Genomic DNA, 26,023 nt, shown 5'->3' with positions numbered 1-26,023 from the left:
TTTGGGGTCGTTTTTCTGACTTAATTTTGCAGTCTTTTATTAAAAGTATAGCTGTCCTCATTTTAAGCCCTAAAGAGCACTTTTTTTCCCCCGTGTGATTTTTTTTTTAACATATATGCTAGTGGCATTTATTTATTTATTTATTTATTTATTTAAATTATTTATTTACTTAAGTAATCCCTTCCCCAGTGTGGGGCTGGAACTCATGACCCCGAGATCAAGAGTTGCATGATCCTCTGAGCCATCCAGATTTTTTTTATAAATAACATTTCATTCTTGTTTCATGAATATAATACTCTTATTTCTCTTGACGATTTTTTTTTTCCTACTTTGTTTTTCTTTCTGATTACTTTTTGTTTCATTCTTTTGATTTATTCTGTTTTTCACATTGTATGTTTTCCTTCAGTGTCTGGTAATCTTCAGGTGTCTATTCATGTTTAAATTTGGAAACTTGTGCGAATGGACAGGGACCATCATTTGGTAGTCCTGCTCATAGGGTGACCTGACCATTTTGTTGAGGATTCTGTGTGTAAGTAATCTGTAAGTACTTTCTCTGGGACTATTGAATTTCCTCAGAGAGCAGAACAGTTACCTTCCTGAGATTTGTAAACATCTTTCTGGAAATTAAATTTGGAAAGAAGGCTGAGGGTTTCAGCATTCATAGCTAAAATCTCTGGTTTCAGTAAAGTTTCTTGCCCTGGCCTCTCAACTAAATATGCTGTCTCTAAATTCAGAGTCTTCATAGTTCAGCTTTTTCAAAGTAAACCTTCAGTCTTTCTGCCATGTGTGGTAGTTTTAATATATGTCTGTAAATTCTTTTTTTTTTTAAGATTTTATTAGAGAGAGAGAGAGAGGGAGAGAGGGTGTGTGTGTGTGTATGTGTGTGTGTGTGTGTGTGTGAGGGGAGGGCAGAGGGAGAAGCAGACTCCCCGCTGAGCAGGGAGCCTGATGCAGGACTCGATCCCAGGATCCTGAGATCCTGACCTGAGCTGAAGGAAGACGCTTAACTGACTGAGCCACCCAGGTGCCCCTGTAAATTCTTTTTTAATCTCCCTTTTTGAAAGATGGAGTCTCTGCTGTAAGAGGTGGGGTCTGTATCCCCTCCCTTTGAATCTGAACTGGCCTTAGTGTCTTGCTTGTAGCCATCAGAATGCAGTACTGGTGACATTCAGAAAAGGACACATAGCTTCTGCTTGGTTCCCGTGGGACATTCCCTCTGGGGAGAGCCAGCTCTCATGTAAGAAGTCTGACTGCCCAGAGATAGTCAAACTGGATAGACCACATGCGGGTGCTCCTGGGGACAGTTCCTGCTGAATTCTCACCAGCAGTAACCATCAACTGCCAACCATTAAATGAACTTTCAGGTGACTGTTTCCCCAGTCAGTATCTGCACAATGATGTGAGAAACCCCAAGTGGGAACTTCCCAGTTAGTTGAGCCCTTACTATTAAGGAGCCAGTATTGATACATTATTATAAACTTAAACCCATACTTATTTACTCTGGTTTCCTCATTTTTTTAATTATTAAAATTTAATATATATTAGATTTAATTTTTTTTTTTAAAGATTTTGTTTATTTGACAGAGCACAAGTAGAGCAGCAGAAAGAGGGAGAGGGAGAAGCAGGCTCAGTGCGGGGCTCGGGCCCAGGACCCTGGGATCATGACTTGAGCCGAATGCAGCCGCTTAACCACTGAGCCACCCAGGCGCCCCGGCACCAATTTTGAGCTCTTTGGAAAAGGAAGTCATTATGCCCAGACCACCGTGAAAGGGCGGAAAGTGATGGTTCACCTATTTGAGTATGATGTATCTGCATAAATTATTTGGAATTCTTCTGCACTGGAGATTTGTTTGTTCTCTCCCATTCATTTATTCAGTCATTCATTTTTATCAGTATGGACTCATGGAATTTTTATACTTTGGGTTATAATCCAGTACCACTTTATTTTGTTGCTCAGATTATTCCAGCTTTGCCCATTAAAAAAAAAATAATAATTGTTTGATCTACCATAGCCTAAGAGTGGCAAATTAGTTCTGTTGTCTTACCTTATAAGTGTTTTCACTTAATATATTTTGGTTGGTGTTATTCAGTTTATCACTACAGTTAAATTTTCTTTGTGGATTATATTTGTTGTCTTTTAAATTGGATTTTTCCCCCTTGAATTTGACCTAGGTTGCTATTAATTAATATATTATTGCATTTGTTGCCCTTGTTTTTTGATCTTTTATCTTCCATCTTTCTGGGTTTCTTTGTTATAAGTGGGGTTTTGTTTTTGTTTTTGTTTTTTAAGATTTTATTTATTTGACAGAGAGAGAGAGACAGCGAGAGAGGGAACACAAGCAGGGGGAATGGGAGAGGGAGAAGCAGGCTTCCCGCTGAGCAGAGAGCCCAATGCGGGGCTCGATCCCAGGACCCTGGGATCGTGACCTGAGCCGAAGGCAGACGCTTAACAACTGAGCCACGCATGTGCCCCATGAGTGAGTTTTTTAAAATGTAGTATATAGATGAGTTTGTTTTGTGTTCCAGTTTGAGAATTATTTTTTAAGTAGTTGAATTTATACTTTTAATATGACATGTCTTTGTTCTGAATTGTCTTTGTTTGCTTTCTCTTTTAAATGTTTGAAAATTTTAAAATATTTTGCCGTCTTTCTTTTGGGCATGTTTTTTCTTGCTATGACTTAGATATTTTAAAATCTCAGTATTTCTCTGATGGTTTGTTTGTACTTGTATAATCTGAAATTCTATCTTGGTATCTCAGAGATGTGGAAATTAGTTTACTTCTAATATTTAGTACCTTATCTTCTGACACCAGATTGATTCTTTAATTACTTCTCTTTAATGTATACCTCCGTCATTTTATTTAATAGCTCCAAACAAATATGACCATTGTTCCCATGAAAGAAGAAATTCACACATATGCGCTCCTTTTACTTTCACTTCTTTCTAGTACCTTCCAGTCTGTGTTAGTTATTTTACTATTTCTGCTTCATTATGATTAATGTTTATCACTAATTCTTCTGTAGTCATTTCTCGTTTAGCAGAGTTTGCTCTCAATATTTTTTACAAGAAAGGGCCTAGAAGAATGAAATTGAAGGAGACTTTCCTTCTACCCTCATATTCATGGGTTGGGGGCTTATGAATTAAACTGACAAAATACAGAGTAACAGGAGAAAAGACAGAGTTTATTTGTGTATATACAGGGGAGGTTAAACAAGTGGTTAGAATTTAGAGTTTAGAATTTAGAGTTCCCCCTAATAGGGGAAGGGGAAGGAGAAAAAAGGCTCTCATGGAAAAACAAGACTTTTAGGAAAGACAAATTAGGTCTTTAGGAGAGTAGATGAGAGGTATGACAATGTTTGTTTGATTTCTCATCCCAGTGCTGACTTTCTGTTGCAGGTGATAGGAGTGTAAATCTCTTGTTATTGGAAGCCTCCTTGAAGGGTGATTTTTGTCCTGTTCAAGGCTTTTGGAGGACTCTGCTTTTTAGGCAGAGAAGGGGTGTGGAGTTGAGATAAAGCCTTTCAAAGCATCTGTTGATTTTCAGATGTCTTCAGTGCAAAAATAATTTTTATGCCACTGTGATAAACTTGCATCCCTTTACATGTTTGGAAGAATAACAGTTTAGAGATAAAACACTTGCATTGTGCTTTGCTTCCTTGAAGTCTTTACTTACCCTCATTCCATTTCCCTCTGCATTATGCTTTGGAAGACTGGGAATAGCCTGATTTTGTCTACTCTCCTGCTTTAAGTGGCTTTATTTAAGAGTGATTGGAGGAGTGAAAGATTGAATTCCCATGGGATTCTTCATTGCTTTTAAAATTGAATAGCTTAAACATACTGTGCTTCCCCCCCAACCTAAACTACAAATATGTTCCCCCCAATTCTTAGTAGATATGAGTGTATAGTATTTCTATAGATGAAGGTTTATTAGCTTCAGCACTGTTGCCATTTGACCCATTAATTCTTTGCTGCCAGGGCGTGTGCATCGTAGGATGTTTTACAGCCTACTTGGCCTCTACTAACTAGATGCCGTATCCCCTCCCTGTGCCACATGTTACAACCCATAGTGTCTCTAGATATTACCAGATGTCCTCTGGGGGCCAAAATCTCCCCGGTTGAGAACTACTGCTAAAGATTTGGCCATTCCTCTATTGTTAGAAGTGCAAGTTATTCTTATTTTAAATAACACTGTAACGAACATCATTATACACAAAGATTTTTCTCTTTTGATGTTACTGTGGTGAATTACTGATTTCCAAATATATAACTAGTTTTTTTTTTTATTTTTAGGGACGCCTGGGTGGCTCAGTCAGCTAAGTGTCTGCCTTCAGCTCAGGTCCTGTGGGATCAAGTCCCACGTCGGGCTCCTTGCTCAGTGGGAAGCCTGCTTCTCCCTCTCCCACTCCCCCTGCTTGTGTTCCCTCTCTCTTGCTGTCTCTCTGTCAAATACATAAATAAAATCTTTAAAAAAAAAAAGATTTTATAAGTAATCTCTACACCCAATGTGGGGCTCAAACTCAAAACCCAGAGATCAAGAGTCGCATGCTGCAACGACTGAACCAGCCAGGCGCCCCATAACCATTTTTCTATTTCTGTTTTGCTATAGAGGAACATATTTTTGATATGCCGATAGATTCTATTTGTTACTATTTTTAATCTTTTAAAATAGTAATACAGGGGCGCCTGGATGGCTCAGTCGTTAAGCATCTGCCTTTGGCTCAGTCCTGGAATCGAGGCCTGCATCAGGCTCCCTGCTCAGTGGGGAGCCTGCTTCTCCCTCTCCCACTTCCCGAACCCCCTCCTGGCTCGTGCTGTCTCTCAAATAAATAAATTAATAAATAAAATCTTTAAAAAAAATTGTGTCCATGGGCCTGAGGGACACCACCTTATCCTTTTGATGGGAAGCAGATGGGATTGACAGATTGTGCTTTTCGTAAGCAAGGCTGCCAATGTCCCTGTGTCTCCTCTTTGAAATAGTGTGCCAGCTGTAGGAAGGAGCGGGGGACTTTTGCAGTATCTGAAGATCCGTGGTTGAAATTTTATAATTTGCTGTGTCTAAAGATTTTTGGTTGAAGGTCTCTTTGCGAATTGTTTGCTTTTCAGATATTTGTTTTTGTAAAGGGTAGAATGTTTGTGAAGCATTTAAAACAGTGCCTGCAACAGAATGAGCACCATGGAAGTATTTGCCTATTCCTTAGTGCCTCAAATAAGATAAAAGCATTTTGTGATTACTTGTTATAATGAGTCTCTGGAGCAGAAATTAATTGAAATAGTAAGAGGTGAGAGGACCATTAACCCTCTCAAATTAGTCACCTGGTTGTCCCTGAAGAGGCTTGGTTTCTGACCAAACCTCTTTGCAGTTGGCCCCCTTGTGCCGTTGAGACAGCTAAAGGTTCTTATCTTTGGCCTAGGGCTGATGGAAGTATGAGTGGTTTTGGCATTTATAATTATGAGGGAATAGAGGGAGAATGAAATTGTTTTGGCAGGATCTTCTCTGCATGTCCTGCAGTTTAAATTTCATTACAATTACCAGTATCCGAGTATGGTTGTTGAGGAAGAAGTGGTCTTAATTTTGGTAGAACCTAGAGAGACAGCATTAAATTAGTTAAAAAAAATTTGGTTATAGAAAATTTTGGACATACATAAAGGTAGAAATAATAGTATATATTGAGCCCCCACGTACCTGTTTTACTTCGGTAGTATTGGCATTAAGAGGGTATTTTTATTTTTATTTATTTTTAAAGATTTTATTTATTTATTGGACAGAGAGAGAGCACAAGCAGGGTGAGCAGCAGGGAGAGGGAGAAGCACGCTCCCAGCTGAGGAAGGAGCTTGATGTGGGGCTCGATCCCAGAACACTGGGATCATGACCTGAGCCGAAGGCAGACGTTTAACTGACTGAGCCACCCAGGTGCCCCTAAGAGAGTATTTTTAAATTGTGGTGAACCCTCATAATATTATCCGGTCTAATAGCAACCCCCCCTTTTTTTTAAGATTTATTTATTTGAGAGAGAGAGCAGGAGGGGCAGAGGGAGAGGGTGAGAGAGAATCCTCAAGCAGACTCAGTCAGTGCTGAGGACAGAGCCCAACTTGGGGCTTGATTTCACAACCTTGAGTTCATGACCTGAGCTGAGATCATGACCTGAGCCGAAATCAAGAGTTGGAGGCTTAACCGACTGAGCCACTCAGGTGCCTCTAATAGCAACCATTTTAATTTTTGTATATTTTATATACAGAGATTTTGCATTATTAAACAAGAGTACAAATATTTTTGTTTTTCTTCGTGTTACTTTTTTTTTATAAGTAGTCTCAGTGATAATCATTTTAGTGGGGATCACAATTTCTGTTTTATGTTCCTCATTCTCCTTCATTTGCTCTTCTTTCTATATTCTCTTTCTGACTTTAGCGTGGAAGGGGCACTGACATTTTTATGTTGCAGTTTACACCAAGATGATGATGCATCTTGGTTTCCATGTATTTATAAGCAATTGACATCTTCAAATATAGAGATGCCTTTTTTAAAATCTCGTTTGTGGGGGGGTGGGAGTGCATGTCAACTGAAATTCCAAATTTTTAATTTGATTGCATCCTTTCAGTACCCCTAATAAATAACATAATCTTTTTAAAAATGTGTTAATGTTAACTAGACACCTATCTTCCATCCATTGATTCTAGATCTGCCCTCTGGAACAAATGGATAAGCATTTTCTTCTTTTGTAAGAATTCAGTATTCAGCACCAGCCCTGTACCTCCTCTCTAGTCTGAGCAATATCAGCTTTTTCAAATGTTCTTTATATGTTCTTCAAGTGTTTTTTAAGCTATTTTCATTCTTCTGCTTGGGATATATTTATGTTTTGTCAGAGTCCTTCTTAAAATGTGGTTCTTAGTGAATGCAGTACTTCATATGTTTGGCAAATTAGAGTATTGAACCTTAAGTTAATCTAGACTGTGGTGTGTATATTTTCTAGCTTTAATGAGCTTGAGTTGTGAACTATGGCTCAGCCATCTTCAATTGCAGTACACCTCCCATAATATGAGCATCACCCAGTGCTGCTTCATTTGGTGCTCACTTGCCCATTTATTCATTCATTCCACAAATACTTTATTGGGTGCTTACTATGTTCCATGACTAGTTATAGTCATTTTGACAGTGAATAAGACAGATACAGTTTCTCCACTCGTGGAACTTACATTCTTGTTGGGGTAAAAAATAAAGAATTTAATGAAAAACAATTTTGGCAGGCTATGAGTAAAGTAAAACAGTAAAATGAGCCATGATGGTGTTTGGAGAATAGATTGTGTAGTCAGGGAACGTCTCTCTGAGTTGACAGTTGGGCTGAGATCTAAATGTCAGGAAGGAATTAGCCATGCAACTGGGGGTGTAGAGTTAAGGGTGATTCCAAGAAGAAAAAACAGGAAAAACAAAAGTCCAGAGATGGGGAACAAGTGTGACGTAGTGAGGGAATAAGAAAAAACCACTGTGGCTAGCCAGCAGTCAGTGATGATGGAAGAATTACTGGAAGTAAGGCTCAAGAACCAGACAGGGGTCAGATCGTAGAGTACTGTACTAAGTTTGGGTTTTCTTCTAAATTCAGTGGGAGTCAGGAGTGACATGATTTCATTACCTTCAGGAAAGATCACCCTGGAGAATGAATTATAGGGAGGCAAAAATGGAACCGCTCATTAAGAGGTTATTGTAGTAGTGCAGGCAAAGGGTGATGATGACTTAAGCTAGGCTGGTGTACAGATGGAGAGATATGGACTGATATGGGCTATATTTGGAGATAGAATTGATGGGATTTGTTAATGATTCAAAATAGTGTGTGTGTGAGAGAAAGCAGAATCAAGGCTCTGACATGCAGATGTTTTTATTCATGTGAAGAAACAGATTTGTTTCAACTCAACAAACCTGGTGTACTTTTAATATCAACTATATTGTATGTTGGTGGTGGTTAAGAGCATGGACTCTGGAGCCAGACAGCCTGGGTTACAGTTTGGACAACCTGGGTTCCTTACCTTGGACAAGTTGCTCAGCCATTCTGTGACTCAGTGCCCTCTATAAAGTGAGGACCGTAATGTCTACCTCATAAGGGTGTTGGCAGAGATTAAATGAGTTGAGTGATATAGATGGAGTTAATATAGGCTCAGTGCCTGGTCATATTAAAGGGCCTATATAAAGGTTAGCTTTTATTATTTTAACGGTTTTGCAAGGGTAATTTTGAGTCTACATAATGTTAGCTGTATGCTGAGTTTATACACCAATCCCTATAATAGATGCAATTCTATAACTGTATCTTTGTAATTTTTTTTTCTTCAAGGGCATCTGTAAATTTGTTTTCTGCCATTGTGAAAATGTGGAAAAATTGTTTTGTGTAGCTGTATATTGCTAGCTAAAATCTGTATTAATATTGAATTTGTTTCAAATGCTTTCAGAATATGCTTATACTACAGTCTTAGACCAAAGAAATGTCTTGAAAGAGTTATCGGAAATACTGAATTTCTGCTAACATGCCTCATAGTATAGCTTTTATATTCATGGTGTCTGATGAAGGATATGTTAATCTTATATCTATAAATTTGTAAAATGCACCATGCGAATTTTTTTTTAATCTGGTCTCTTACAGAAGTGCAATTCATTTAGGTAGAATTTGTTACTTGTATTTACAATGTAGCAGCACTAGATATTTGCGCTTGTTCTAAATTCTTTGGAGAGAAGGATTTTTCCCTTAGTTACATGGTATATGCATTTTTTAATAAATTTATGATATGCTTTATCATAGCTTGAGGTAACCTCCTACATACTGTTACACCTCAGTTTTCTTCATGCATTGAGTGTAGGATTTATGGTTTTTCTTTATTCTTTTTAATAGTAGGACTCACCAATGAGTTTACTTCTTCAAGGAAATGATATATTAAAATGGAACAGGATATATCTGTTGGGTCTTAATTGCTCACTCTGTTAATGTAGGTGATTGTCTCTTTGATTTGTTTGCAGAGGAAAAAAACCTTTGGGTGTCAATATATTGATATTTATAAAGGTTTAGATTTTTATGAATTAGAGCTTTTGATTGCTAAAAGAGGATTCACTCTAAAGGAATTTTCCTTGTTGAACTAGCGTTCATTTAATGGCATTAAATTTATGTAATTTGATTTTATTACATTTATATGTTTTAAAATGGAAAGGGTACATTTTCACTCCTGTCTTCCAACTGCTTGATTTCTCTTCTGTGCGGTTTCCAGTTCTGTGTACACTTACAGAAAATGAATGAATACACATCCTCACCAACACTTGTCCCTTTTTTTTTTTTTTGAAACCTGTGGTATCATAGTGTATTTATTTATTTTTAAGAATTCTCTACACCCGTTGTGGGACTCAAACTCATGACCCTGAGATCAAGAGTTGCATGCTCTTCTAACTGAGCCAGCCAGGTGCCTCTCTTGTCTTTTTGATACCAGCCATTTTAGCTGGTGTGAGGTGATACTGTGATTTTGATTTGCATTTCCCTGACGATGAGTGGTATTGAGCATCTTTTCATGTGTCTGTTGGCCATCTGTATGTCTTTGGAAAAATGTCTATTCAGGTCTTCTATCCATTTTTTAATTGGATTTTTTTTTTTTTGGTGTTGAGTTGTAGAAATTCTCTATATATTTTGGATTATTAATCCCTAGTGAGACATTTTTATGTATTAGGGAAATTGGCTCATGATATGAAATGCAATTTCTTTTTTTTTTTTTTTTAAGGTTTTATTTATTTATTTGACAGAGACAGCAAGAGAAGGAACACAGCAGGGGGAGTGGGAGAGGGAGAAGCAGGCTCTCTGCAGAGCGGGGAGCCCGATGCGGGGCTTGATCCCAGAACCCTGGGATCATGACCTGAGCCGAAGGCAGATGCTTAACGACTGAGCCACCCAGCCGCCCCTGGAATGCAATTTATTTCATAGTGTGCTGTTGTTTTACTTTATGCTTCTTTAAATTAGTTGTTTTTTTTAATTAAGCATTTTCATAGTTTAAAGAACCAGACAGTTTTGTGAGCACCTCTCTTTGGAGAAGATTCCCCAGAACCAACCATTTCAAATTCTTACATACCTTTGGAATTTATCTTTAAATCTCTAATGTGCTTTTTGATTTTTTTTTTAAAGGTTTATTTATTAGAGAGAGAGAAAGTGCAGGCAGGGGGTTAGGGGCAAGAGAGAGAGGGAGAGAGAGAATCCTAAGCAGTCTCCATCCCCAGCACAGAGCCTGACATGGGGCTCGATCTCTCAGTCCATGAGATCATGACCTGAGCCAAAACCGGGAGCCAGACAGTGAACTGACTGAGCCACCCAGGCGTCCCTGATTTCCTCCCCCCACCCCGCCCAGATCTGGGAATTCTCTATGCTATTACTGAAGATGAAATGTAGCTCTTTTCATTCCACTACCCCAACCATACACATATGCATACTCCCCCATACTTCCTCATTTTTTCAAAATAGGATTACTTCCAGTTGGGACCAGTTGGCATTCTGATTCTTCAGTTTTTGAATTAAACCTTTTTCTCTCTGATAGCTTATAGGCTCTTATACCTGTCTCTGGTGTTCTGAAATTTTTAATGTACCTTGGTAATTGTTTCCATCCATTGTGCTTGTTGCAGGATGAGCTCTTTCAATTTTGAAATTCATGCCCGCCCTTCAGTTTGGAAGTTTCCTTATATTATTTTTATAAACTATAGGCATACCTCATTTTATTGAGCTCCACAGATACTGTGATTTTTACAAATTGAGGTTTTGTGGCAACTCTTCATTAAGCTGGACTCTCCACAGCATTTTTTTGACAGCATTTGTTCACTTTGTGTCTGTCATATTTGGTAGTTCTTGGAATATTTCAAACTTTCCCATTATTATAATTCTTAGGGTGATCTGTGATCAGTGATTGTGATTTATTGAAATCTCAGATAATGGTTAGGATTTTTTAGCAATAAAGTATTTTTACTTTATTTATTTATTTATTTATTTATTTATTTATTTGCGCAAGCACTGGAGGGGGGCGCAGAAGGAGAGGAAGACAGACTCCCCACTGAGCAAGGAGCCCGACTCACCCACATGGGGCCTGGATCCCAGGACCCTGGGATCATGACCTGAGCCAAAAGCAAATGGTTAACCGACTGAGCCACCCAGGTGCCCTAGCAATAAAGTATTTTTATTATTTATTTTATTTATTTATTTGACAGAGATAGAGTGAGCCAGAGAACACAATTAGGGGGAGGAATGGCAGAGGGAGAGGGAGAAGCAGGCTCTCTGCTAAGCAGGGAGCCCAATAACGGGACTCCATCCCAGGACCCTGGGATCATGACCTGAGCCACCCAGGCGCCCCTAAAGTATTTTTAAATTAATTGTTTCTTTAGACATAGTGCTATTGCATACTTAATAGACTATAGTATAGTATAAACGTAGTTTTTATGTGCACTGGGAAACTGAAAAATTCATTTGACTCTCTTTGTTGCAATACTTGGCTTTATTGCAGTGGTCTGGACCCAAACCTGCAATATCTCCAAGGTGTGCCTGCATTTCTTCTCTTCAATTTTCTGTATTCCCTTACTCCCATTTTTTGGCTCTTGAACCTCCTGGGCTGATCCTCTCCTATTGTACCATATGTCTTGTAGCTATAATTTCTGGGCATTTCCCTCAACTTTCATTTTCCCAGCTTTCTCTTCTATGATTCTGTTTTTACTTTACAGGAGATCTTTTAGTCCTCTGAATGTTCTCTTTTTCCTTTTAATAACATCCTGTTATTTCATGGATTCAAAATCTCTCTTACCTTTCTGAAACGAGTTTGCTTGCATGCTTCCTTCCTCCTCCTTTTGTGATTAACTTTTCTTTGCCCAGCCTAGTCCCTTTCTAGGCTTTTCTTTTCCAAGCTGCCTGTTTCTGCTTGTTTTGGCCCCTCTCTCTTTTTTTAGGGAAATTCTTCTATGTTTGGCCATGGACTGTCTGCTTATATTTTTAAAGTGGACATTGAATAGCTGATTGGAAGCTCTGTGCCTGTCTATGGGGTTTGTTGGCTGTGGGGTTCACTATGGGGTGATTTGACCTATTTTTTTGAGTAACCTCCAGTGTCAGTACCTAAGACCTTTCCTGTAGAACTAGTGAGATTCTAAAAGAGTATAAATAAGCTTCTTCTCATCTTTTACTTAGAGTAAACTTTTACTGAGTTTTATGTTTTAAGGCTAGTTTCCAGCCTTAATCTCTCCCTGGTATTCTCCAGTTCTAAATGTTCTGTTTTACCTTCTTCAGAAATAAACTTCCATCTTTCTGGGGTGAGGGAGTGGTATTCTTTCATTCAGCTATGCTGACCTAGAGAGGAGGATTTTGGGAAGTCCACTTGCCTCTTCCAGTGGACTTTCAGTCGGTCCTCTTGTTGTTAGCCCCACGTTCACCTCCACTTCCAGCAGTGCCTCCAGTCTGCAGTTTCAATGAGTGTGCTGCTTGTTGCCTCACAGTTAGCTTCATGTTTAACTAAGTCAAGAGTGTTGGTTCTGCCACTTCCCAGGCTTCACTGTTGTCTCTGCTCTCACTCATTTTATCTCCATGGATTTAAAAGTCCCTTATCATAGTCTTGTGGGATTTCAGAGAGATGTTCTCGACCAAAATGTTACTCCCTTCTTGAGTCAACGGTCATTCTTCAAGGCAGACAGTGCCCAGGAACATGGAGAAGGATTGACTTCCCTTTTTTTTTTTTTTTTTAAAGATTTTATTTATTTATTTGACAGAGACCGCGAGAGAGGGAACACAAGCAACAGGCAGAGGGAGAGAGAGAGAAGCAGGCTTCCCCCTGAGCAGGGAGTCTGATGCGGGGCTTGATCCCAGGACCCCGGGATCATGACCTGAGCCGAAGGCAATCGCTTAACAACTGAGTCACCCAGGTGCCCCAGCATTGACTTTCTTTACACAGAGTGTAAAACTAAACTTCTCAAAAAGATAACCGTGACAAATTAGTGACTTCTTCCTTCAAAAAAAAAAAAAACAAAAAACACCCACAAAAGGTAGGGTTCCTGGGTGACTCAGTCGTTAAGTGTCTGCCTTCAGCTCAGGTCATGATCTCGAGGTCCTGGGATCGAGCCCCCCATCGGGCTCCCTGCTCCGTGGGGAGCCTGCTTCTCCCTTTGCCTCTGCCTTTCTCTCTTTCTGTCTCTCATGAATAAATAAATAAAATCTTTAAAAAAAATAAGTAAACTCCATGGGTGAATAATGAAAACATAATAACAAGCAAGCTTAGTTCTGTTTAATGGTAAATTTCAGTAAGAAGACTGCCTTTGGTTTGAATAAAAGGTTGAAATTGAAATTTGGTACCATATGACATAGGCAAATACATTTGGAATGATGTAAATGCTACCATTTAATATAAGGCTTGTGTGTGACACTCCTTCTAGGAGTTCAGAAAGGTGATAAATACTTTTGGTTGGAGTAGTTTGTAAGATTTCATAGGAGAGAACATGCTTGACTTAATTGAGGTTTTGTTTTCAAGTTGGAAAAGAGGATATGGTTGCAATCATTTTGGGAGCCTTGGGCAATAAGCCTATGTAAGTTCTCCAACTTTAAAGTGAGAAAGCTGGTTAAAATCCTTAATTCATTTACTTAATTTGTTTTACTTTACTTACCTTTTCCCGATACTGCAAATGAAATACAAACTTGCCCAGTGGTACTGAACTATCCGTTGTGAGTTGTATTTTGGTCTTACGATGTCATATAATGTTATATTTGTTGGCAGCAGTTGGTAGTTTACTTACTAGTCAGGCTCTAACCACATAGAATTTCAGAACAGGAAGAAATGCTCAGTATTGTATTGTACAGCTTTTCTTTTTTTTCCCCCTAGGAAAACAGATACTTGGTAGAGCCAGGAATCAAACCCAATGTTTAGGCATTCTTTTCCTTGTTTCCTTCAGTTCATTGTCTTAAGATGGTATGCTTATTACATGTATTTGTATTTTGGGTGCAAGTTAATATGCTTTTATTTATTATCAGAAAATATTAATTCTTCTAGCCCACGACAGATTTCTTGGTTCTTTTGGGACCATTTTAGTCTTTTGAGATTTAGATATATGTATACTCAAACATGTAGTTAGTTTTCTGGATTTTCTGTTGGATGAAGCTTTCCCAGATTATTTCAATAAATTATGGCACTTGGTCATAATAATCTGCTCTAATAGATGTTTTTATAACTCATGAGAAAATTTCCATGGCCAAACCTTATAGATGATCCCATGAAATGAACTGTTAAAATGACTTTATGACTATCATGTGTGAGTAAACTGTTACTTCTTTTTTTTTTTTTTTAAGATTTTATTTATTTGACAGAGAGAGAGGCAGCTAGAGAGGGAACACAAGCAGGGGGAGTGGGAGAGGGAGAAGCAGGCTCCTGGCTGAGCAGGGAGCCCGATGCGGGGCTCGATCCCAGGACCCTGGGATCACGACCTGAGCCGAAGGCAGATGCTTAACAACTGAGCCACCCAGGCGTCCCAACTATTACTTCTTTAAAAACAAAAACAGGTCCAAGCAGGTAGGAGTGGCCAGAACTCTCATTCTCAGCTCTTTTGCTTAAGCCAAAGTTTTTCTCCCCTTTGGGAGACTATCCCTTATTACTACTGCTTCTTGTTATTTCTGACTTAAGGGACACAGAGAGCATTCAGTGTGACTTCAAAGCCCTCTCTAGAACATGGGCGTGAGACTTTTCCCCCTTAATTTGACATAATATAATTGAGATAAAGTAAGAACTTTTAAACTGTGTTTAAAGATAGAGGAAATCCAAGGGGAAATAAGCATATAGTACAATAACCAAATACATAATTTAGTTGATTACTTGTCGTCTGGAATGCACAGTTTCATTCATATGGTATAAACCCTGGATTGCCTTAATGTGGTGGACACCATTTTAGCATCCATTACCCCAGATCCCACACCTGGATGCTGTCCTCCCTGGAAGTCTTTCTCTGACAGAATGAGGCTCTTCTGTAACACTGGAATGATGAGTTCAGTTTTCTTTTTCTTGCCTGTGGCCTCTCTCTACAGTATAATACAACGCATGTCTATATCCTTCATCAAATCTACTTCAGTTCTAGGGAGGATAAGGCCTTATGGTAAAGGCCGTACGATGTATTATTTATCACTTATTGGGAATGAAGTGTTGCTTTGTTAAACCACTTCTTTCAAACTAATTATTGACAAACTAAATGTCAGTCCTCTGACATTTATTCCAGTACTTCTTTGGCAAGGAAATAAACATACTATTTTGGGAAGTAGGAGGTAAACACAGAGGGACCATTAATTATGCAAAGTAGCAGGTACTAAATGGATGGGAAAGAAGTAACTATTAATGAAGTTTAATAAAGTACCATGGTGAAAGGATTTTGGAAAAGGTAAGACTGAAATCTGACATTTCTTGAAGATTGTAACTTTGCATAGGTGAGGATAGTTAAGGAGAGGGGAAGGCACGATTTTAAAAAAATTTAGTGTCCAAATTATGGTAGAATAGTTCTGCTTTTGAATTGAGGCTGTATTAGAATCCATTATTACAAATGTTTAGTGCAATACAGCTTTTTCCTTCACTTTTATAAGTTACTTTTTATTTGAAAAAATGAAGCTATAGGGGTGCCTGGGTGGCTCAGTTGTTAAGCGTCTGCCTTCGGCTCAGGCCATGATCCCAGGGTCCTGGGATTGAGCCCCACATAGGGCTCCCTGCACCACGGGAAGCCTGCTTCTCCCTCTCCACTCCCCCTGCTTGTGTTCCCTCTCTCGCTATCTCTCTCTCTGTCAAATAAATAAATACTTAAAAAAAATGAAGCTATATTCTTTGATCTATTATTAAGTGTTTCCTACTGTGCTCTCACTTTTGTTTATAAATGTGAAATGTATTTGGGCTTGATTGTAAACTGTGGGCGGCTTTGAAGTAACTGTATCCCTCTTGAAATAAGATTGATGGGAACAAATCAACCATGGTCTGTCAGCTAAGGCAAAGGACCTAGAACTTTAAATTCAGAGAAACTTTTAAAGAACAATGCTTCAGATAATTTTTCTTGTTAGAGAGTTTATCATCGGAATAATTGTTAACTAAGTGCACTATATTTAATGCTTTTAGAAATAATAGTAAATACAATCCATTGAATCTTGGGTGTTTTGTAATCAGAGACTAGGCTTTTTTCTTCTCCAGCAACTATGAATCCAGTTCTTTAGATGAAGTTCTAGTCCCTAGACATGTTCATGGGGAAAGGGAGAAAAAAGCCTCTGTCCTATGGATTCATTGGACCTAAGGAATAGAGAGATGATTGTGAATGAGCTGAAGAAGGATTTAGGAAAAAAGGGAACCCGAAATTCAGTTTTGCAACTGTTTTAATTATCTGGTGATGGGTACTGTGAGTACCTTTTGACTATGTGTATTTGCATATATTTGACCTTATTTTGAACATTGTGGTATATTTGAACAGCCCTTCCAGTCTCTTCACTGAAATTTGATTTGTTACATTTAAAAGTTGCCCACCTTCCACGCTTACTCCCTTTCAGGGTTGGTTTGTAAGCAAACTCAAAGGTATCAGAATTTTTTATGTGGAGGCTTATTCTACAGAAGAATGTAAACTGTAGATAACTCATCTAAATTTTAGGACGTCTAGAACTTTTTCCCGTATTTGTTCTTCTCAGTAAAAAGCACACTTGTCAGATGGGTTTACTACTTTCTCAGGCAAGAAGAGGATGACACATTTTTGAGTTCTCAAATCCATGATTCTAAGATAAGTAGATAATGGACATTTCAGTGAAAATAATGTTATTCTTAGGATTTCAGTGCTTCTGCTTTCCCCCTTGAAATGCTCATGTATATACTCACATACAAATATACACATACCAGTTATACCAAATTAATTGTGCTCTTACTCTTCTTTTGGTCTTTGTATATGCTAATTTCTTCTCCCATTTCCATCATGTAAGTATCAGCTTGGGCTTCTTCCTTTAGAAAAAAAGTTTTTTTTTTTATCTTTGTGTTTTTTTTAGGATTTATTTTTTAGAAATCTCTACACCCAACTCGGGGCTCAAACTTAAAACCCTGAGATCAGGAGTCACATCCTCCACTGACTGAGCCAGCCAGGTGCCCCTGGAAAATTTTTAAATACATGAGGCTGTCTTTGACACCTCCTGTTGGCATACCCATTGTACCCTATATCACTGGGTGCCTTCATAATCTGTGTACTGGTCTTTATTTTCCACCAGACTAGAAGTTCTTTTAGGGAAGGGGACAACTTATTCCTAGTACCTGATACAGTGCTTGGCATGCAGCATGTACTCAGAAAGTACTTGAATGAGGGGCACCTGGCTGGCTCATTTGGTAGAGCATGTGATTCTTGGTCTTGGGGTCATGAGTTTAAGCCCCGCATTGGGGCTAGTTTACTTTAAAAAATAATAATAATAAAGGGGAGGGGGGGAAGAAAATATTTGAATGAGTAACTGTTGTACTGTTGTTGTTTGTAATTTTCAGTTGATTGAAAGAAGCTGAAGTATTCTTTTGCCAGATACATTAAAAGTATGTATAATTTATTGCTGGAACTTAAGCACTAATTATAAATGAGAAATTGTAGGGTCATCCCAGAATTGAATGCTATATAATATGTAAACACATGTGAAACCTTTTAAGTGATTTTAAAAATGTGATTACTTGGGGACCTGGCTGGCTCAGTAGAGCATGTGACTCTTTATCTCCAGGTTGTGAGTTTGAGCCTCACATTGGGCTTGGAGTTTACCTAAAAAAAAGTCATAGTAAAAATAAAAAAATAGAAATAAAAATATTGCTTAGAGTGATTTAAGCAAATTACTTAGAATAAATAAAAGACAATGAGTCCCTAATCTTCCAAGTATGAGAACCCCTTTTAAAATATCATTTGTCAGATTCTTACTTCATAGTACAATTATTATATATTGATTGAAAAAGTCATATTATGCTGCTGTGGTTTCACTAATGTATTTTCCTCAAAGGCAGCAATGGAAAGAGACAGATGTGTTCAGTCTTTAGATAATGCTCGCTGTGCATACATTCTCAATCTCGTAAAAAGTCTGTGCCCACAGAGTTGTATACATCACTGATCTCTGAATGTGGGTTCACAGAACAAGCCATCAGTATTAAGTTTTTTAAAAATTAGAACTTCTCTTTATTATAGTCCTTCATCTTGAAAAAGGCAAATTGCTTTTAATACGGTGATTGGCCCTGGCTTCCCACACTGTTAGTAGGTCCAGTGTGCTGATGAGAGATCCTAAGGAAGGGTGGAATTTTCACTTCCTCACTTATATTCGTCATCGTCGTGATTGAAGTGTACCTGTGATTATGTTGATTTTCATGTGATTAGGTTTTAATGAAGCTGCTTCAAAAAGTGAGCAAGTGACTGAAAAAGACTCCTATCAAAAAAGATTGATTGTAGTTATAATAAAGCACACACAGGCATACACATAAAAAATGTTAGAACTCCTAATACCAGTATAAGCTCTCATTCTGGGGTAAAAACTATGATACAATCAGATTGAAATATCAAATGCAAAAAAATCTGAGATTGTTGAGGAAGATTGTTTGAAATATGGATCTATATTATTGGAACTGTACCTTGCCTGAGGTACAGTGTTGTTTGACATGTAACTAAATGATAGCATGAAATCATAACAAGTTAGCAAGTCATTTAAAAATTAGGCATCCTGAGTATAAAAACCTTTGAGGTTTTTTTTCCCCAGAGATGTTTGATAAAGCCATCAGTAGAGTGCAAAACTGCACTAAATTATAAATGTTTACAAGGCCCTTTGAGGTTTCTTTTGAACAGTAAAAGATAGTGATGTCACTGGGGAAACCCTTATTTTTTCTGTCTTGGTCAAAATGACAGAAATAACATGGAATGTATGGCAAAAAATTAAAACACATTTCTTTGTCATCAAATGCCTTTGAAACATGCAGTATTTCAGTATACAGTGCTGATGTGAAGAAACCAGTATCAGAATAATTGTACATTGTGGAAGATTTGCTTTACGATTGATTTTATTTTAATAAAATATAGATGTTGTAACATACTTTCTCCTTAGTGTTTGCTAACTTGTGTTTCAGTAATAATGACTGTTTTTGGGGGGTGAGTAGCAAAAGCAAAGAGATGCTAGGCAAATGTATATTTTCAGTAGTAAATGACTTCTTTAACAAAGACAACCTTTTATGGAAGAAAGTCATAGTTACTTAAGGTAAAAATCATTTACTCCATCATTCATAGGTAAATTACTGCAGCAAAGAAATTGAACCAGGAGTTTATAAAGGGCTGTTAGTGTGCCATCAATGTAGTTAATTTTATAAAAACAAGACCTTTAACTTTAAAATAAATACAGTAGGTTTTGGGGACACCTGGGTGGCTCAGTTGGTTGAGTGTTGGACTCCTGATTTTTGGCTCCGGTTGTGATCTCAGTGTTGGGGGATTAAGCCCCACCCACCTTGTACTCCTCACTGAGTCTGCTTGGGATTCTCTGTCTCCCCTCCTTCTGCAACCCACCCTCCCCCCCGCTCCCCCTTTCCTTGTTGGCACGTGTGCGCGCTCTCTTTCAAATCTTTAAAAAAATAAATCTAGTTTTTACAGTGCTTATATGAGAAATGATCAAGAAATACATTTTACTGCATAGAAGTTTGCTGATTATCTCATAGCAAAGTTCTTTGCTTTTGAAAAATAATACAACTTAAAATAGAAGTTGCTAATTCCACAGCAGTATGCAGATACTTTTAGATAAAAGAGAATACACACACACACACACAGACACACACAATCTTCCCATTAAGGATAAAGGTTACTTACCAAGAAGGTAACTATTTTAAAGGAAGTAGTGTTAGCAAATGAGCATTTGGGAAATAAACCTTTGGAAAGGTAATGGTTTTGTGTATTTTTTTTTTAAAGATTTTATTTATTTATTTATTTATTTATGCACACGTGAGCACGAGCGGGGAGAGAGGCAGAGGGAGATAGAGAGGGACAAGCAGATGCCCCGCTGAGCCAGGAGCCTGATGCGGGGCTCTACACAGGGCTCAATCCCAGGACCCTGAGATCATGTCCTGAGCTGAAGTCAGACGCTTAACTGACTGAGCCACCCAGGTGCCCCTGTTTTGTGATTTTTGTTGGAAAAAAAAAGATCATGTATGGTAACTGTCAGATTTGCATACTTTAAGTACTTGGGAATGTTGGTATATATTCTAGGAAAACTCTACAATAGCACTGTTTTATTTTAAAAAATGAAAAATAACTCATATTCATTGATAGTAGAATAGATAAAAATTGTACATGAGTATATAGTGGCATATAGTGAACTATGGCTCTGTATCAATGTGGATGAAGCTCAGAAAATATAGTGGTGAGCCGAAACCAAAAATACTGGAGTAAACATTTATCGTACTTCACATCAATGTATAGTGTCAAACATATTAAAACTATGCCTCAGATGGTTAAACTACAAGGGATACTGATGATAACATTCAGGATAATAGGATGCCTCAGTGGTCTTGATAATGTTCTACTTCTTAAATTGTATGGTGGGTACATAGGTGTTCATTTTATTACTCTTTGGCCAAATGTATACATTATGTAAACTCTCATATATGTGATATTTCATGTTTGAAAAATTAAATCAGGGGCACCTGGCTGTCTCAGTCAGAAGGTGTTTTGACTCTTGATGTTGGGGTTGTGAGTTTGAGCCCCATATTGGGTGTAAGAGATTACTTAAAAATAAGTAAAATACAAAAATCATTAAGGGACAACCCCAACTTTAAAATATCAATGTGGGACTTAAAAATGACCAATTTGTGGGGTGCCTGGCTGGCTCATTCGGAACAGCATGCAGCTCTTGATCTCAGGGTTGTAAGTTCGATCCTCACGTTGGGTATAGAGATTATTTATAAATAATATCTTTAGGGGCACCTGGGTGGCTCAGTCAGTTAGGCATCCGACTCTTGATCTCAGCTCAGGTCTTGATCTCAGGGTCATGAGTTAAAGCCCCACGCTGGGCTCCATGCTGGTTGTAGAGCCTACTTAAATAAATAAATAAAATAAAATCTTTAAAAAAAAATGACCTATTTGTGAAAGAATGCAGTCCCCGATAAAGCCAGACAGTGTACTAGTGACCTAAGCTCAGTCAGATACTCATTTCCTGGACTTTGAATCTTGAGCAAGAAACTTCAGAAGGAAACAGACAGCAGGTAGGAATCCTAGCAGTGAGAGTACCCGCAAGCAAGCAAGGCTCTTCTGGGTGTAACTTTCACAGTATTTGGCTCCTTGTTTGTTGTGAGAGTTGGGGGGTGGGTGCTCATTTGATGGTTTTCCAAAGCTGGACTTCCAGGTTCCTTTTGATTCTTAATGTTCCCTGTAGCTTTCTTTCTTTCTTTTTTTTTTTTTTTAAAGATTTTATTTATTTATTTGATAGAGACACAGCGAGAGAGGGAACACAAGCAGGGGGAGTGGGAGAGGGAGAAGCAGGCTTCCTGCAGAGCAGGGAGCCCAGTGCGGGGCTCGATCCTAGGACCCCGGAATTATGACCTGAGCTGAAGGCAGACGCTTAATGACTGAGCCACTCAGGCGCCCCACCAGCATGCTCTTTCGAAGGTCCCCATCAAAGATGTACTGGAAAAAAACAACTTTGGGTGTGTGGATGGGCTATGGAATCTGCATTTTGAGCAAATAACAAACATTTTATGGTTTTACTCTGTTTCAAGTACTGTTCTAAGCACACTACATCAACTCATTCTTCACTGCAACCCTGTGAAGTGTAGGTATTATTGTTGTGATACCCATTTGCCAGAGAGGAGGAGAAGGGAAAAGTGACTGATTAATTCACAGGAGGAATTTGAAGTACAAGTGATTAAGCACTTTACTCAAGGTCACATGGCTAGTGAGTTTTAGGGCCAGGATTGTAGGTGGGAAACTACCAGGGCATCTGCATGCTTATTTGGAGAACCACCACTCTAGTCCAGGTCATTTGAAATTGGAAAAGCTTTATTCTAAAATAATAGTGAAGTCAGGAGGGAGAGGGATGCATAGGAGTACTTTATAATCCTGTCTATGGATTGTTAAGTCTGTCAGCACTGAGTAGAAGTTGTCCTAATGCTACTTCACGGATTAGAAAACACAGCAATGTTAAGTATGTTCTATAGCACATCATTAAACTTATATTGTTTTAACAGACTCTAAGTAATAGATTTCAGTCAATCCAAGTAGTTTTTAATTTGATAAACAGTAAAGCTTTGACAAAATCAGATGTTTGTAGAATGGAGATTTTATGTTTTGATTAAATTTCGGGGTTGTCCGGATCACTGGGGGAAAGTATCTCACAATACATGCTTTTGGAAGTCTTTCTGAAATATATTAAAGTACCTTAATATATTAGAAAAGATGTAATACCATTCTGAATATTCTGATGGTTCAGTCTTCTATATTGAACCCTGAATTCTCTTATAAATTGAGTATTTAAGAAAACTTAAGCAGGTTGTGTTTCTTAGTTTTCCTTTGCTGGTACAGTGCTTTTCAACTTACTGCACATCGAAATCACCAGAGAGGCTTAAAAAAAAATACTGATATCTGGGTCTCATCCCTAGGGATTCTGATTTAATTGGTCTGATGATTCTAATGTGCTAGGATTGAGAAACCACTGTTCTAGAATAAGGATATATGGGGAAATTTTCTTGGTTTCTTTTTTGTTGTTCCAGTAAATTCAGATAATACTGAAAAATATATTTGAGATAGGCGTTACTAGAGAATAGATGGAATATTGTAGATAATCCTTTGACAGATTTAAACATATAACCCTTGACAATTTTTGTTTTCTTTCAGATTCATTATTAAACATGGGTGCATTTTTGGATAAACCCAAAACTGAGAAACATAATGCTCATGGTGCTGGGAATGGTTTACGTTATGGCCTGAGCAGCATGCAAGGATGGAGAGTAGAAATGGAAGATGCACACACAGCTGTTGTAGGTATTCCTCACGGCTTGGAAGACTGGTCATTTTTTGCAGTTTATGATGGTCATGCTGGATCTCGAGTAGCAAATTACTGCTCAACACATTTATTAGAACACATCACTAATAATGAAGACTTTAGGGCATCTGGAAAATCAGGATCTGCTCTTGAGCCCTCTGTGGAAAATGTCAAGAATGGCATCAGAACTGGCTTTTTGAAAATTGATGAATACATGCGTAACTTTTCAGACCTCAGAAACGGAATGGACAGAAGTGGTTCAACCGCAGTGGGGGTCCTGATTTCACCTAAGCATATCTACTTTATCAACTGTGGTGATTCACGTGCTGTTCTGTATAGGAATGGACAAGTCTGCTTTTCTACCCAGGATCACAAACCTTGCAATCCAAGGGAGAAGGAGCGAATCCAAAATGCAGGAGGCAGCGTAATGATACAACGTGTTAATGGTTCATTAGCAGTGTCTCGTGCTTTGGGGGACTATGATTACAAGTGTGTTGATGGCAAGGGCCCAACAGAACAACTTGTTTCTCCAGAGCCTGAGGTTTATGAAATTTTAAGAGCAGAAGAGGATGAATTTATCATCTTGGCTTGTGATGGGATCTGGGATGTTATGAGTAATGAGGAGCTCTGTGAATTTGTTAAATCTAGGCTTGAGGTATCTGATGACCTGGAAAATGTGTGCAATTGGGTAGTGGACACTTGTTTACATAAGGTATGTAAGTCTTTTTGTTATAATTAAAATACCCTGTTAATTTTGAAAAGGCACGGTAAGTACAATTAACCAGACTTAAATTTAAAAAAAAACTTTTCATTAGGGAAAATCTGTATATTTTTAAATTACTTTCTTCACCAGAATTTTTTTTTTTTTTTTGGCCAGCCTTGTTTGCCTCAACCTTCTAGTTTGAAGATTAATAAATTTGTGGCATTTGTTGTCATTTAAGTACTTTATGGCTTGTTGCTGTGGCTGAGGCATCTATATAGAATTGTGCCTTTTGATTTAAATTCTCAGTATTGGCAACAGAGGTCTCATGCCTAATTTTGAAGCAGTTTAATGAATTATGTATATGATATATTTCTGTAATAAATATACAAAAGATCAAAAGCCATGTATAATATTGGAAGATAAACCAGAGACCTAGGCTAGGTCAGGTTTTGTAATTTAGATCTGAGCCTCCTAGCAGCTAAGATGGAAACTGAAGTAAAAGTGTAAATTGTGTATTTCTTATTGTTTAGTAAAAGAAGCTCTATCCTAGCAACAAAATCAAAAAAGAATTTAAATGTCGCTTTATATAAGTGTTACATGACATGGTAGAGCATATCTTAACTTTTGTAGAAGATTTCTTTTTGTATAGATGTTTTTGTCGTCACTGATTAAAAACCAAAGAGTAGTATAAAATATAATGCTGGAAAAATTCCTGTGGATCAGTAACATTTAATTTAGTTTTGTAAGGTCCTGTGAATCTTAACTTGAGATAGTAATAGAGAAAGCAAATCCAGACTAACAGACATTTAGCAATTCCCTTGAATGTTTTTAAAATATTCAGTAGTTTCAGGTGGGTTTTTGACAGTGCCTATATAGCAATCAGTTAAAATTTGAGTTATCTGGCCAGTGCCTAGAATATGTGAGTATTGTATGACTCTGATTAAAAAGATATCAAGGCAAAACTAACCTTTGGCTATATGAAATAAAGGTTTTGACTTACTTATTCTGTCTAGATTAGAACTGTTCTTTCTCCCCACCACATAAGTTTCTTTGGGAGGTACAGACACAGCCAGAAAGTTTCGGAAGTTCTGAGTCTTTGGAAATACCCAGATTTTGGTGAAGTGTCTACTTCTTTTTCATAGAATGGGAAGAGACAACTTCAGATAGAGAAAATTTAAGGGCTGGTGTTTCCAGTTGGCAGCTTTTTTCTGAAAGGATTTTAAATGATGGTTCCTTTAGCTTTTCAAAGGTTTTTGGTTTTTGGTTTTTTTGTCTTTTTTCCCTTAAGCATACTGTATACCTTTTTTTTTTTTTTTTTACTTCTCTGGATAGGTTAATTACAAAAGTATTGATGGTTGTCAGTGATCGAATAGGCTCTAAAAATGTCTTCCCTTTGGACTCCACGTGGAGAGATTCTGACCTGTAGCTTTTTGAGACAAAAGCAAGCAGATGTTTTTTTGCCTGACTAGCAGATGAAGACAGCATTTTCCCTGATTATAAAACAAGTATATACTTAGCTATTAAAAAAAAATTCCAGGTAATCCCAGACATATAAAGAAACATTCAAAAATTTTGCCACTCACTGAAGTTGGCTCCATTCATTGGTATATATCTTTCCAGTCTTTTTTGCCTGCCTGTTAGTATGTATATTTTTATAAAAAGGAGATCATTATACTTGTTATTCTATGGTATGCTTTTTTGTGCAACAGTACGTTGTAGCGAGATCTCTATGTCTGTAGGTATCAGTCTAAATCATTTGTCATGATTGTATTGTATTTTGTTGAAAGAATGGCGTGTTGTTTTGAAGGGAATAGCCAAAAATCAATTTGGAGTAAAAGAGAAGCTTGTATTGTGGATAAACTGCACTCTCCCTTCCATTGAAAGGATGTTCGTTTTCAGGAATTTTGACCCCACCCTTTTGGAGGGGGTCAAATGATTCTGGTGGCGGATCTTTGCTTGACATCTTTGATCAGTAATTAAATATTCCTGGTGATGGTATTAAATATCCTGGATTCCTAGAATCTCAGAAATGATAAATGACAGTAATAGGGACAAGAGGTTGGAACCCATGAGTCATTCAATTTTAGTGGAAGTTGGCCACCATAGTTCCTTAGAATGAAGCTGCATTCAAATTGAAGTCAGTTTTTTGGTTTTATTTTTAATTAGAGTGGGAGTGTGCACTGGAGGGTATAGAGGGAGAGGGGGGGGAGAGAATCTCAAGCAGATTCCCGAGTGCGGGGTCTCAGGTGGGGTGTGGGGCTCCCTCTCACAACCTGAGATCGTGACCTGAGCTGAAATCAGGAGTTGGATGCTCAACTGACTGAGCCACTCA

The 26,023-nt window shown here is 38.0% G+C and overlaps 1 protein-coding gene across 7 annotated transcripts in view; it reads left to right on the top strand.

Annotated features, from left to right (window-relative positions):
• Nucleotides 1-26,023, top strand: part of PPM1B (protein phosphatase, Mg2+/Mn2+ dependent 1B) — an 83,087-nt gene that overhangs the window by 27,413 nt on the left and 29,651 nt on the right. For 5 of the 7 annotated variants that reach the window (XM_073897774.1, XM_025868915.2, XM_025868916.2 and 2 more), the window contains exon 2: nucleotides 22,841-23,700. The exons of 1 other annotated variant lie outside the window; for it this stretch is intronic. In XM_073897774.1, the coding sequence (XP_073753875.1) occupies nucleotides 22,855-23,700 (846 nt within the window). In that variant the 5' untranslated portion in view covers nucleotides 22,841-22,854. Of the gene's footprint in view, nucleotides 1-17,493; nucleotides 17,539-22,840; nucleotides 23,701-26,023 lie in introns of all 7 variants that reach the window. One more of the 7 variants, XM_025868914.2, reaches the window with a different exon arrangement.

Source organism: Callorhinus ursinus, unplaced genomic scaffold, assembly GCF_003265705.2.
Source record: "Callorhinus ursinus isolate GAN/ISIS: 27379988/994484 unplaced genomic scaffold, GSC_fseal_2.0 scaffold10, whole genome shotgun sequence".
Classification (NCBI taxonomy): domain Eukaryota; kingdom Metazoa; phylum Chordata; class Mammalia; order Carnivora; family Otariidae; genus Callorhinus; species Callorhinus ursinus.
This window is presented reverse-complemented; position numbering and strand designations above follow the sequence as displayed.